This window comes from Monodon monoceros, unplaced genomic scaffold (genome assembly GCF_005190385.1).
Source record: "Monodon monoceros isolate NGI ecotype Baffin Bay Population unplaced genomic scaffold, NGI_Narwhal_1 Super_Scaffold_19, whole genome shotgun sequence".
NCBI lineage: Eukaryota > Metazoa > Chordata > Mammalia > Artiodactyla > Monodontidae > Monodon > Monodon monoceros.
Genome location: NW_021703775.1, coordinates 37,284,714 through 37,299,293, shown reverse-complemented (window position 1 = coordinate 37,299,293; position 14,580 = coordinate 37,284,714). Strand labels below are relative to the sequence as shown.

Sequence of the window (14,580 nt, the reverse complement as noted above, 5' to 3'; positions counted from 1 at the left end):
GGAGTCATTTAAGATCATACTGGGGGTGGTTGTGGAAATTCTGGTTTTTAGCATTTATATTCAGGAGGCTTACACAGCTATTGTAAAGTCAGTATTCTTCCCTCTCCCACCCTAAAGTCAATATTTTATTAGTCCATAAAGCTAACCTTTAGTTTTTCTTTCTTTGGCTTCTTGCTCTTGGAGTGAGTTTCTCTGCTGCAGACAAGTCCTGCATTTGCTTAAAAGCTCTTGCAGAGTAGGAATTAGAGCTGGGTTTAATTGTTTGGGAGTGTGTACCGACAGGAGCAAAGCAAGTGCCCGCAAGTCCTACAGAAATCCAGATAGGAACACTTCAAATTCCAAAGCCAGCATTACAACCGTTAACAGTTTAAATGCACATGTTTACTTTTCCAGGAATCCATCCTGGTTCCTCTGGTATTGTTAGAAGAATGTTAAAAAACTAGAAAGCCAGTGTTATGATACTACTATATTTCATTGGTTCTAGGTCACTAATACCATTATTTCATGCACCACACCACTAATTAAGTCTGACTGAAGACCCAAATAGTGTTTTCTGAAAATGGAAAAGGGGGGGCAGGGAAATTACACAGGAATTTAAAAAGCAAACCCTGAATGATCCATGAGCAATTTAGGCCTCATTAATCTAGGAGTCAGTTTTACTTGGTTTCTGGTGGATGTCATAAGGTCTTCCTCACTTAGCTCTGTAATCCCTTCTGGCATCTAAGCATTTTGTTACTTGGGAGGCTGCTGCTGGACGTGTGCAAGCACATGTTTCCAGGGTGTTTCATTATTCCATGACATGGCTTTCATGGGAGTCTATAGAAGGCAACCGATTCCCTAGTTTTAACTGGCTTTATATTCAGATTACTAATCTGACTTTCAGTTACTTATGAGTCGCAGGCACTAACAGAAACATCACAGTTAACATTTCAAAAAATGTGAGAAAGTAGTGGTCATTGCCCTTAGCATTTAATGACATTAGCTCATGTCTTCTAAGGTAACAGAAAGTGTGTGCTACATACATAAAAGGCAGAGTGAGCACATTTTTATTTGGTTAGTTTTTTCATCATATGTGACTTCCAGAGTTTGAATAATAAAGTTACGTGTATAGTAAAATCATACGAAGGCCAAATTTACAGTTGATTTAAGGAAAGTTCTGAAGCACATGACTTCCCTTGCATAGTTCTTACCCCATTTAAAGCAGCACTTGCTTTGGAAATTTCAACTCTGTTGGTGAAATCAGACTGCAGGTTCTGATACTGATTTATCAAGTTTGTAATAAGGGTGCTGATCAAATTGGCACAGTTTGCTTCAGAAAACACCTGACCTTGAACCTGAAAAAGATGATTAAGAAAAATCTCCAAAAGACCAACACAATGAAAGGACAATCACTAACTAACCGGAAGTAACACGCTGAGTTTCCAACTTGTGACATACCTTTAGAAGAAAGTGTGTCATGAATGTGTAGACAATGTTGTTGTTCAGGAAAGTTCTTTCATCCATTAGGATACATTTTATATATTCTGCAAAAACGGGATCTTCACACAAAAGCTTGATGCAGTTTTTTGACATAGCCGACTGAAGTGGGGAAAAGAAGCACTGATTGGTTGAGCACTGAAATAACTGCAAATCTTAAATACACTGCTCGTGATATACGTCCGAAGTCATTTAACATCCTACTGGAAAAGCCACTTTTTTTTTTTTTTTTTTTTGGCTGCAGCTTGCGGGATCTTTAGTTCCCCGACCTGGGCCCTCAGCAAATACAGAGTCCTAACAACGGATCACCAGGGAATTCCCAGAAAAGCCACTTTTACTTTATTCTACTAAATTTTCAGTCACAGCAACTGTCCTCCCAATAAAAATATTACTAACTTGGACTTAAATGGGTGCCACAGAAGAGACCTGTAAAAAGTCTGAATGGCAGAACTGAACAAATATGTTTTTATAAGAAATGCAGTTTTATTATCTAGCATTAAGAGTTAATAAGGACTGGACAAATAAGACTAACAAATAGGATGATGTTTTTGAGGAAAATTGATAACCAAATGACCCGTAGAGAAAAGACAAATTTTAAGAATTAGATTTACTCCCTAAAATGAGTTAAAACTTTCACTATATAATCTCATTAACAATAGTAATTTGGTAAATACCCTTCCGCCCCATAGATATCACAAAGGTAAACAGCACACCTCTTTTCCTAATAATCTCAAACAGAATTAGTGGGTCCCAAAATATGGAAATTGTACTAAAATTTGGTTTTCCTGTTTTCAAATGGTCATGGCTCTTAAACACAAGTAGTATGTCTTTGAGTAAATATATTCCCTAGATTATTTATATGTGTGTTTTAATAATAGATCATTTATATGGAAGAAAAATGGACTGTTTAAAAAAATAGGACAAAGTTTAGATAATATGTACATCTACATACTTATATATTTTATTAGAGTAAGCACTGTGGTAAGTAAACTGCTCAAGGTCACCCAAGAAATTAGGAGTCAAAGTAGGACCAGCACCCAGGTCTTCAGATCCTTGGTGTCAGGAAAACCTGCCTTATTCTACTGGTCGTAGTCTCTGCCTGCTGCCTATATTTCTTGCACAGCACAGACGCTTCTATAGGGCTGGTAGGGGCATTGAAGCCTTAGATGGTTTGACTTTAAGGGAAGTTTTGGGGGTGATGAATTCTGTGGGAAAAAAAGTCAAGAGAGTAGTACAGTGCAGAAGCAGATAAAGCAATAGGGAAGCAATAGACAGTGGCATAGTACAGAAACCAAAAAAAGCAACTACCTAAATCAAGAAGAATGAAAAGAGAGCAGCAAGTGGCCAAGGGGTGGGGGTGGGGGCAGCAAGAGATTTGTTGCAAATTACTGAATAAACCACTCAGCTCAAAAGTCAACCAGCAAGTTGTTTTCTGAATGTTTACTAAGTACTAAACCATTTTAAGTATACTAGCCTATCAAAGATTCCTAGTATAGAAAACAAAATGAAATTTCTATAGGAATAGAGATGACTCAGAGGAGTTCATGGTTTGGGACAAGGAGGCAGAGAAGCAACTACAGTATCATGTGACACACATCCATTAGGAGAATATCCAGAGCACAACTGCCTGGGCAGGAGACTGGACCAGACTCAAAAGTATTCCAGATGCTAAATGTGGGTAAAGGTTTATGCCAAAGGAATTAATCAACTCATCTTCTGGGAATGGGCAGATGCACTCAGGCAAGAGACCAATAGTTTTTTCCAGGGCCTGAAGAGAGTGGGGATTCCTTATGCCTGATCCAAGGAATGAGCCAAACCTTAGGATCAATCTGATTTCTTCCCCTCTCCCCACCATTCTCCCTCCACAATTTAACAAGCATTATTTAGGTGCCCACTTTAAGGGGTTGGCTCTTGGACTTAAGGTAGGAAGGTTACAGTGTTTTCTGTTCTCAGTGAGATTGCTGATAAGAAAATAAGTGCATCAGACTTAAAAAACTGCTCTGAGGTAACAGGTAAGCGAGAGGTAAAGGACAGAATGCTGAAATGGTTTCTGCTAGAGCTTTTGGAATGGTGGAGGGGAGAAGAAATAGATGGGGGAGGTGAAGGAGCTCAAGAAGTGGCTTATGCCTTCTTGCCCTAATATCTCCCTGTTTCAGACTTTTACCACAACTGTTTATATTGGCCTTTAAACGAGAAACTTTACTATAAACAGCTTGTCTGAAATACCCTTTGTGATACAAATATTACAGATATAAAAAACTTCAAAGGGCAACTCGATGCCAATTGCTTAACAGTTATTTCCATTAATAGTATTTTACCTACCAAGATTCGAAAACATCCCCAATTTCCAGCCAGTTTTCAACCCAGTGTTCCTAAAATCACCGACCATGTGGTCGGATGAGATGAAAGACCAGGTCATCTAAAACTCATTTTCTTTACCTGAGTCTGGCATAGCTCAGTCCAAAGTTTGGGGAACAGTGCAAGATGAAGTGGCAAGCCTTCATAGGCAACTAGGACACCTAATATTTGAAAAGAAATCAGAATAGGTTATAATTATAAATTACACTACTGAGATATTAAACTCTGCAGGTATAATATTATAGCTATTTCCAGTCATAACTGCATATTTTCTATGTTTTAGAAATACATAAAATACTTAAAGGGGAAGAATTCATCTCAATGTTTTAACCAGTGAAATATTTTAGAGTGCAGTACACTTTGACTTTATTTATATCCCATACCTCATTCCCAGAAGGACCTGCAAACAACTTAAACCAATTCTGCTTTTTGAGAATTAGAACTTTATCTGGGACAATGTAATAAAAGTTACTGCAAGTGGCTCCAAAGTTTTCTTGGATTAAGGTACCACTCTGCATATTTAGATCATATTACATGGAATACCTAGACTACAGTGGAGGGGCAGGGTGCACGTTCAAACAGAGGATGTGAAGAATTAGAAAACATATCATTCTTTCCTCTTTTATCTCATTTCTCCAAAGATAAAGCGAATTACCTTTATAGTAGATTTAGGTAAATTCTGCTCTAACAGCTTCTAGCCTTGTCCCCAGGATCTTTTGGGTGGATCATACTTAGCTGTTATATGTCAGCATCCTATTTGGAACGTCTAAGGTTTCAACCTTTCCTCTTCTTGACTATTACAGATGTCAAGTATGTCCTTAAGAAATTTGTTCCCCTACCCTCTGCCCTTCTAGCTCTCTCAAAGCACAGAAGTTGTAATGCCACAGTCAGTTGTAAGTAAATTTTCCATCCTCCAACACTCCCACCCCCCAGGGAAAGTATAATCATGGAGGAGAAATATAATACAAGTTATCCTCTTCCAGTTAAGAAAAAAATTAGGAGTAACACCTGAAGTTGGCAAACCTTTTTGGTAAATGGCCAAATAGTAATTACAGGTTTCCCCCGATTATGAAACCTTTCATAAGCTGAAACAGCATAAAGTGAAAAAGCAATTACCTTTTTCCATTAAAGCAAAAATCCTCTTTGGATTTCTTTTGGTTAGCAAAAAGAGGTACTAATGTAGGTATGTCATAAAAGTGCAGTGGCATAAAGCAAACTTTTCAAACTTGGCAGGTACCTGTATTTTAGACTTTGCTGGCTGTTTAAGTCTGTTGCAATTACTCCACAGACAACACCAAATGAATGGGTGTGGCTGTCTTTCAATAAAACATTCTTTTAAGAAAACTGAAAGTTGAATCTCATGTAATTTTCATGTATATCACAAAATAGAATGTAGTTTTAAAAAAAAACATTTAAAATTATAAAAACTCTTCTTAACTTGCAGGTAGCTCATTGGTTGTACAGAAACAGGCAGCATGCAGGCTATCGTTTGCCTCTATATTAGACCATGGGTTTGGGAAAATCTTAGGGAAATCAGATCAGTCACCAATTTTGTCATCGAAGGATACCTAGACTCTCTTTTGCGGGAAAGCCTATTTTTCTTTATTTTCCTGTCAAGATTAATTCCTTTGTAAAGACCCAAGGAAAGTAATACCCTAATCTGGTTTGGATTGGAGGCATTTACCCATAAGATCACAATACACATAAGCAAACAAGGGCATGTCATCAACACTGTTGGCTACAGGGAAGAAAGTTCCCATGTTCCCATGTCTCTGCATAATTACCCATAAAAGTAGAGCAGGGGTTGGCCATATGGCCCACGGCCCACTGCAAAAATAGTCTGCCAACCCCTGAACTAGGGGCTGCTCTGACATAAACCCTCTCATGTGAAAGCAGGCTTCATACTACAATTTAAGATCCTCGAGACTTTATCCACCACCACCCCCGACATTATCCTCAAAGTAAAACAGTCTTTATTCCTATTTTCCACAACTACTAAAAAGCTAGCACTACCACAACAAACAAAACACGGAGGACTTCTATGATCTCAGACTGTTTTCAGGTAATACTCTGATTCAAATATATTTTACAAGTGAAGAACAAAATAAACATACTAACATCTATTGTGCTAGGTACGTCAGATAATCACATTTAATTTTCTCATCAAATTTGGAAGGCATTATGTTTTCCTCATTTAGCCCGCGTTTCTGGATGAGGAAATTAGGCTCAGAGAGATCACATAATCTGCTGTTTCATCCCAAAAGCTAGTGAGTGATACAGTTGTATCTACCCCAGATTTATCTGATTCTAAAGCCCATAATCTTTTCAATAATCAGTGTTTCCCCAAACTTTAGTCATTTCATGTATCATTTTCATGACTGTTTTCATATCTGTCCATCACCTGTACTGTTTACTTGATACTGTTCTTTAGATTGACTCAGAGAGGCTAATACTACATTAGCCTTGTCTTCAGCAATATAACATCCAGGAAAATCATGCATTTGGTGTACGAGTTATTTATTTTTGTAATAAGTAAGATCTATTCACATTTATTAACATGAAAATTATTTTCCCTGGGCCATCTTGTACACTACACTCCGGAAAACACTGTGCCACCCATGGTGAGCTAAAGACACCTCTTTCACAGTCCTACCTATTCCCTATCTGAGCTGCACCTCCTTTAGAAGGAAGGCCATCCCTTCAGAGTAGAAGTTTCAGTTTCTTTCCAGCATTTTCACAAAGCACTGAGGATAAGGAGTATGTTGGCTCTGTTGACTTAAGGTAGAGGCCAATGCCATTCTATTCTACACACTCCTCCAATACCTTCTGGGGTGTCACTTACTGGGTGCAAAGCACAGGGAGATGCAATCACCAGCATTCGCAGGCACAATTCCACGCCTTACCTCAGTAAACAGGACGGGCAGGCCTAAAACATCCTGGCTCCTATATCACTTATCTTTCTTCATCCTGTGACTTCAGGCATCCTTAACAATAGGGTCCTTACCCCACCCTGTTCCCACCCATGGAGGAACTAATAAGCAATAATGAAAAGCTGTTCCAAACATATTGCTTCCTCAACAGAAGCACCTTTATACTGCAGAAGCGGCTGAGTGTGTTTTTAAAAGAAAAATCTTTTAAAAACTGTTTTTGTAGGTAAAATGGTAATTCAGATGATTGCTGTGAGGATGAAATATTTCATATGTATATTTACCAGTTAGGGTTTCTCCTATCTGAATTGTGTTATGATTCTTTGTCCAGCTTTCTATAGGAGTATTTATCCCATCCAAGCATTATCCATGGGAAGTGAGAGCTTCGGCCTTAGAATATCACATCTGATTCTTCTAATTCCCCTATTTCTGACTTCATACCCACTGAGCAACCTATTATTGTTTATTCAGCTTCCCATGTAGGTTACTGGAAAAAAATCTGCTGGCCCTACCACGTAACATTCAGATCCCTGTGCCAATTGTTCTTTGTAAATTAACAAACTGGTAACCAACCCCTAAATTATATGTATGTCTATTAAATGTAATTACCATGTATAACCTAGGATAAATGGATTTGCCCTTGGTGGATGGGTAAAAGCTGGTTTCCTATCTGTACTGAATGATTGGCACTTGTTTGAAGTATATTCATCCTAAGAAGCCTTTTGGGAAACAGCTAACCAGTTGTTTCTCCAATCAGTACCACCTTGATATCACAAAAAGCTGAAACATGAACAAGAGCTGTGCTTTTTATAATATGAATTTTTAATCTGTTTACTTCTATCAACTATATTAATTTTTTAATTATAGAGATTTTGAAGATTATGGATTTTCTAGGTACATCATGTTACTTGCAAAAAATCTTTCACTTACTAATGCATTAAGAAAACTTTCAAAAACTAATGTCAAACAATAAAAAAAACCCAAAAAACAAAAGAAAAACTAATGTCAAATAGTAAAGGTGATATTCTTGTTTTGTCCCTAAAAATGAAAATTAAATGATGAAATCTAGGGATTTGTTATTTAGTTTAATTTTACTTGGACATCTTGTTAATCTGCACGTTAACTATGGTACCTAAAAAATTTGGTACGATTAGGGTTTGCAGTACCAATTTTCTATGTTTTGAAAAAAATTTTTTCCTCAAATATAAAACCAATGCATGAACATTACAAATAATTTAAATCTTCTAGATATTTAACCTAGAAAATAAAAGCATTCCATAATTTTATCCTTATACAGTTAAGATTATAATCCTCCATTTTTTTTTTTACATGTACTGATTTCTTCCCCCTTGTTTATAAGAATGTGGTCATATTCTGTATGTTTTCCAATTTGCTTTTTTCATGTGAAACAAGGTCAATTCCTATCTTTTTATTTTAAAGACTATATAATACAAATGAACTATGTTTTACTTAATTAGGCTTCTATTGATAGACATTTCAGTTGTTTCCAGTTTTACCCAATACAAACCAATTGAAAATAAACATCCTATGTATGTTATTGTACACTTTTATGAGTAGATTTAGGGTGGATTCCTAGATCTGGTACTGCTGGGGCAAAGGGCACAAACAATCTAAACTGCCTCTCCAAACTGACCCCATTATAAGATCTCCTCTTTCCCCAAACTGTGTAAGTATGCATATCATCTAAACTTCATCTCATAGTTGGGGGGAAAAAAAAAAGAAATAATTGTTGTTTGCTTTCTTTATTAGTAAGGATTGGCAACTTCTCATATGGTTACCAAACATTTATTGTGTGTGTGTGTGTGTGTGTGTGTGTGTGTGTGTGCGTGCGCGCATGTGTACTGCCTTCTTCATGTCCTTTGCTTCTTTTAATGTTCTTTACCATCTTGCTGAATCCTAAAAACTCTCTGTACATTGGCCATTGGCACTACTAGCCATTTATCTGTTAAGAATGCAAATATTTTCCCCATTAGCTGTTTGTATTTTAATTCAATTTATGGCATTTTCAACATGTAGTACTTCCAATTTTTATGTAGTCAAAAATTTCAATTTATTTTATTGTTTCTGGGTTTCGTGTCCTGCTTAACACAGTCCTTCAAATCTCAAGGTGGTATCCATATGATCCTATGTTTTTTCTTTAATATTTCTAGGATTTTATTTTTCACAATTAAATATTTAATCCTCCTAGGATGTATTTTGGTCTAAGAAGCAAAGAAGATATTACTCTTGCCTCTCCTTTCCCAGACAGCTAGCCAATCATCTCAATATTACCCATTTTCCACTACTCTGATATGTCACCTTTGTTATCTATCAAATCCTTGTGTATCCTTATGTTTGTTCTGGGGCTGTTTTTCCACTGTTCTACTTATGTGCTTCCATATCTGCATCGTGTGGTTTTAATCATTAGATTTACAGTCATTCCCTGGGTATTCATGGGGGATTGGTTCCAGGAGCCCCCGATGCTGAATATCCTTATATAAAATGGTAATACAATGACTGTAGTGGAAATTTCAATCCACAGTTGGTCCTCCGAGAATATGGAGGACATTTACATAAGAAAGGGAGAAAATAAACCAATACTTGCTGTTTTTATGCAAAAAAAAATGAATAAAATTGATGGTGGGCATGTCTGTGAGTGAAACGGTGATGTATACACCTTTTTGATATTGCTTTGAATTGTGAACTATGTATTAAATACCAAAAAATTTTTTAAAAAATTACTGTTATCTTTAGTAAGTATTCTGGAAATCAATAGTGCCAGTAATCTGGCACTATTCTTCTTTTGCAAAATTTTTCTGGCTAAAAATTGGCTCTTTTTAAATATCAAAATACTGCGGTCTCAAGACACACTAGTATTTCATATGGCAGTCAGCAGCTTTGTTCACATTCCCGGAATTCTCTTCCCACTTTTTCTCTGTCTCCCCTAACCCTATGCCTGACTGTCCTCACTTCAAGAGCACTTCAACGCTCCCTTTGTTTACTATTTAGGACCTGCAACTCTATCCCCTGTAATTCTAATCTACAATTATTGTGTAATTCCTTTTTATCCCCCTAACAAATCTTAAAATCTACTCAGTTACCCATGTAAGAATTACCATAAAGACTTTTCATCAAATCTGGAATGACTTGCAATCCAATACAGGTCTTGAGACACTTCTACCTACAGTCATGATATTCTGGCCCTTGGACCACCTAGCCTTAAGACTCAAATGATTAAGGACATAACCAGTTTAAGCTTACCCTTCCCTCTCTTGTTGCCAAATATAATTTCTTGAAGAAACTATATACAAATTAAAACTCCCTATCAACTCTCTGCTTCCCATCACAGTCGTTAATGTGGGCTTTGCTTTCTCAAGCTCTTTCCTAGTGGCCTCTCCTTGTAAACAGTCATTTCAGCTAGAAGAGGGAGTTACTTTCAAACACTGGGACATAATTCTTCCATTTGTAAGAAGCATGAGCACTGCTTTTAGGTCTCTGTTTTACTTCATATCTAAAACAATGTCCAATTTTCTACATTAACTAAGATATAACCATGAAAAAATTTTTTTCCTGCTCAATTTTTTAAGGTTTTGGTTTATATCTAGAGCTGTCCTATGCAATACAGTAGCCACCAGCCACATCTGGCTATTTAAAATTAATTTGGTTAAAATAAAAAATTCACTTCCCTAATCACATTTCAAGCTCTCAACACTCACATATGGCCAGTGGCTATCACACTGTGGATGGTGATGCAGCTGGAGAATATTTCCATCCTGGTAGAAAGTTCTAAAGAATAGTGCTTATGTAGAGAACCAAACACCACGAGCCAGCACAACTGTGCTTCCTGAGTATAAGTGATGAGAGCATAAAATACTATGGAAGTTGATTCAGCTAATATGGATGGCTGTGTTTCCTTTCTTTCCCTCCTCCTTCTCCTCCCCATGTTTAATTTCCCCAAAACTAGGTATTTGTGTTGATGAGGAAGACAGTCCCACACAGGGTAGAACATTCATTATTTGGTCAGAGCTGTTCAAGTAGATAAAATAGCTCCTCACGTAACTTTTGGTATAAATCATATGAACACGATTACTAAGAACTTTTCTTAAGGTCAGCATGTTTGTAAGTCTTCCTTCTTATCTGGGAGCAAGGCTGTGTTACTAGATCTCCTGGATATTTCCCCACACTTGATCATTGCCACTGCTAGGTTTTAGCTTTTTATCAAGTGCCACAACCCAATTATATAATCATGAACTGGCCGATCTGAATATATCCTCACCCGCCCACCCCCCAATCTTCAGCCACATATATATAAAACTAGCTAATGAAAACCGGTGGAAGGAACACCCTTTCAAATCTGAAGACACTCTAAACACTTACCAATAAGATGGTTTTTCTGAAGAGGAATTATCCCTGACAGTTGTTACCACTTCATTCTTCTTGGATAACAAAACCTAAGGTATGTTCACATCTTTCGCCCTATCTATAGTGGACCAAAACCTTTTCCACAGGAAGGAAGGGGTTGTGATTGAGAAGGAGCACAAGGGGGAACTTCTAGGATACAGTAATATTGTTATTTCTTGACCTGGGTGGTGGTTCCATGAGTATTTCACTTCCCATGCTCTGAAACAAACCTACGGTACACTGGAGAGGATCCTGGGCCATCCCTAAAGACAACAGATTCACAGGGCACACAGAGCCTGAGAACTCTGGAGGTCCTGAGATAAGGGACACCTGGAGGGCTACTTATCTTCTAAAGACTTATCAGCTGGAAAAAGTCACCCACAGGGAGCAGTCCTCTAAGAGCTCTCAGGCACATCCTCAGAGAGACAATATTACATAAAAATAATTCAAGGTTTCCCCCCCTTCATAATTCACTGATTATTTTTTCTATTTCTCATATCTTCCTTTTCAAGTTTCCCTTCTCACTCACCCCTCTATTTTATGAGACTTACCTCCTAATTTACTCATATATGCACCTCTGCTTCACCCTGGCAAGTCCACTCAGCTTGCTCCCGGTGTTGCCAGCTGGCACTACTGATCTCATCTTACCCTCAGATCAGGGCTGGGGAAGTCCATCTCTAAGCCTGCCTCCCTAAGCAGAGCAGTTTTTGGTTTTTGTTTTTAAATTCTGCTGGGCAGATGGAGGAGGACTTGGGCTTCTATGTACAAAAGTGATCAGCCCTACTCCACACTCCTTTATAAGCCAGCTGAAACTCTGGGAAGAACTATTCAATGGAAACCAGTAAGTTGGTGTTTTCTTAATAAACATAAAAATGTTCCCGAGAATAATTAATATTTTTAAACATTCACTTTAAAAAAGAAAAAAAAGGATTGGCTCATTTTTTTCCTCCCCTTCCTGAATGGCTACGGGCTTAAAATAATTCAGTGGAATTTACTGCTCATCTTTTATACTTACTCAGCTTAACTAATGTTTCAGTAAATTTTTCACAGTTGATTGCAACTCGGCATAATAGATGGATGAATTGATGATAAGAAAAGAAGTAGTCTAGCAGCATACGATCATAAACGTCATCTTTGCCCTGAAGGTTAAAGATGATAAAATGGTTGCACTTAAATTGTATAATAAATTAAAGAGCATATTTTGTGCAAACGTAATAAGTTTAACTAAAAAGCTGATTAAATATTTAAATTCTATAAGAACCTAGTTTTAAATTCCAAGTTTCTGTTAATGTTATTAAGATCTTAATTGCCACAAGTTTATTTTCAGTGTGCAAATGCCTTCAATTAAAATTACCCCTTATTTCTATATACTTTAATAAAGTAAAATTACTGTAGGATTTTAAAATGTGACACTTGAGCTCTATAGACATATCATCAAGAAGAGTGAATTAAATTTGATTTTTGAAATAGAGTCCAAATAATTTCTGTAATGGTTGCTACAGTGTTAATTATTTTAAATATTTTATCTTATAAGAACTTCTTAAATGTAGTTAAGATCTGAAGACAGTGGGCAAGGGAGAATGTGAATAAAGTGGGGTGAGGAAAGATAAAGTGGAAAAATTGTTTAGGAAAGTGTTGCAACTGAGATAAATTATCCTGTGTCAATGTACCTTCTCTCTATAATTTAGAATTAGCATTATTTTAGAGTTAAGTATTAGAGAACAAGAACTAGGCTATAAATGATGATAAATCTATCAGTCAGTGATAATTAGGCTTAGGTCAAAGGATTATAATTAGAGGGCAGTAAAAGAAGTCATTGATTATATGGCGAAATATAAACAATAGTAAGTACCTAACTTGACCTTTCAGATTTAGATATATGACCCATTTATAATTTAGCCTAGTGACAAATACTAATGAGTCTGTTAGGATATTTATTGAGGGGGAAAAAAACTTACTACTTGTGCTTATTGTTGATTTTGCAAATATTCAACCAACATTTCAGAGCAGGAAAAAGTCCAAATGAGTCTAATCTTCTTAGGATCCACAAAATGATCATTTAAGTCTAATATACTCATAACTGCCAGAGGGGAATTTCAAATTACTGTGTACTAGAAAAACATGGTTTTCCTGGCATCCCAACATACCTTACTGGTTTCCACCATTGTGGGCAAGAGGCACATATTGAGTTCAGGGCGCGGAGGCCGAATATTGCTTTTCCCTCCTATTAGCTTGGTATTTTCTCGACAAGGGAAATAAGGTCCAAGAGACACTAAGACATTAAAAGTGTACAATAAGAATAAATTGAAAAAATAAATCTCCATTTTTCAGTGTGCAGAAAGATTAAATGCCAACCATGTTCACTACCGTGCTAGATGAATACATACTTGGTATATTACTGTGATGGTAAGTACAATGGTTGTGTTGTAGAAATGGAACCAGAGTATGAAGAAAGTCATGGGGACTCAAAAGCACAAGTTCCTTGAGGACATCTGAAAATAAAAATACAATTTGGGTATTAAAAAACTGGAGTATGTTACCTGCTACTTTCAAACTCACAAATCCTACTGGGGTGACTGATTGCAGTGTGGCAGCTAAAAAGTTTTAGAGTCTAAAACTGTTTTAGCACTTAACTCTGGGAGAAATTCTGTCTGATGCTTAATCAAATCCGGATCAGCAGAGTTACTAAACAACAATCGGGCATCATTTAGAAACCAAAGTTTATATTAAGAGAAGCATCATGGAGAAGTACACTGAGGGAAATATTTAATGCATACTGATTATGTATCTTCATAAAATCAATCAAAGCAGCTTATAAATCTAAGGTTCAAAATTCTTTGGATCTGAGAATCCTTAATCTACTTTTAATGTTTCATGATGCTAGCTGGACTGATTCTCATCCTGTAATTACATAGGAGTAAAGCTCATGATGACAGGCTACTGGCGGAGTTTCTGGCAATTAGCGGTTACTGCTATGCACCCCTCCTCTCTTTTTTTTTTTTTTTGGCCACGCTGCACAGCCTGTGGGATCTTAGTTCCCTGACCAGGGATCGAACCCGTGCCCCCTGCAGTGGAAGTGCAGAGTCTTAACCACTGGACTGCCACGGAAGTCCTGCACCCTTCCCCTCTTAATGGAGAAGCGTAGGCCTGTAATTCTACAGAACATCAGGCCAACACCTGCCAAAACTGACTGCTTCTACATGACAGTTATACATGTCATTTTGAGAAATTGTAAATAAGTAGCTATAGTCTCTAAAGATTATTTAAATGGCTTCTAAGGCAGTAAAAAATTCAATATGAATTTAAAACAAGGGGGTCCTTTAACAGACACAAATTATCATTATAAATATGCAATTAGTAAAAATATAAAATACTCAGGAGTCTAAGAAGGGCTACTAGGAAGTATCTTCAGGCAAAA

At 36.9% G+C, this 14,580-nt stretch overlaps 1 protein-coding gene across 7 annotated transcripts in view; it reads right to left on the bottom strand.

Moving 5' to 3' along the window:
* The window catches only part of USP34 (ubiquitin specific peptidase 34), a 231,592-nt gene that overhangs the window by 1,278 nt on the left and 215,734 nt on the right, over positions 1 to 14,580 (bottom strand). For 5 of the 7 annotated variants that reach the window (XM_029232068.1, XM_029232067.1, XM_029232070.1 and 2 more), the window contains 7 exons: positions 13,550 to 13,654; positions 13,310 to 13,434; positions 12,178 to 12,301; positions 3,916 to 3,995; positions 1,438 to 1,578; positions 1,191 to 1,334; positions 147 to 306 (listed from right to left, as the gene is read on the bottom strand). In XM_029232068.1, coding sequence (XP_029087901.1) covers positions 147 to 306; positions 1,191 to 1,334; positions 1,438 to 1,578; positions 3,916 to 3,995; positions 12,178 to 12,301; positions 13,310 to 13,434; positions 13,550 to 13,654 — 879 coding nt within the window. The remainder of the gene's footprint in view (positions 1 to 146; positions 307 to 1,190; positions 1,335 to 1,437; positions 1,579 to 3,915; positions 3,996 to 12,177; positions 12,302 to 13,309; positions 13,435 to 13,549; positions 13,655 to 14,580) is intronic. The other 2 variants (XM_029232073.1, XM_029232072.1) reach the window with 2 other exon arrangements.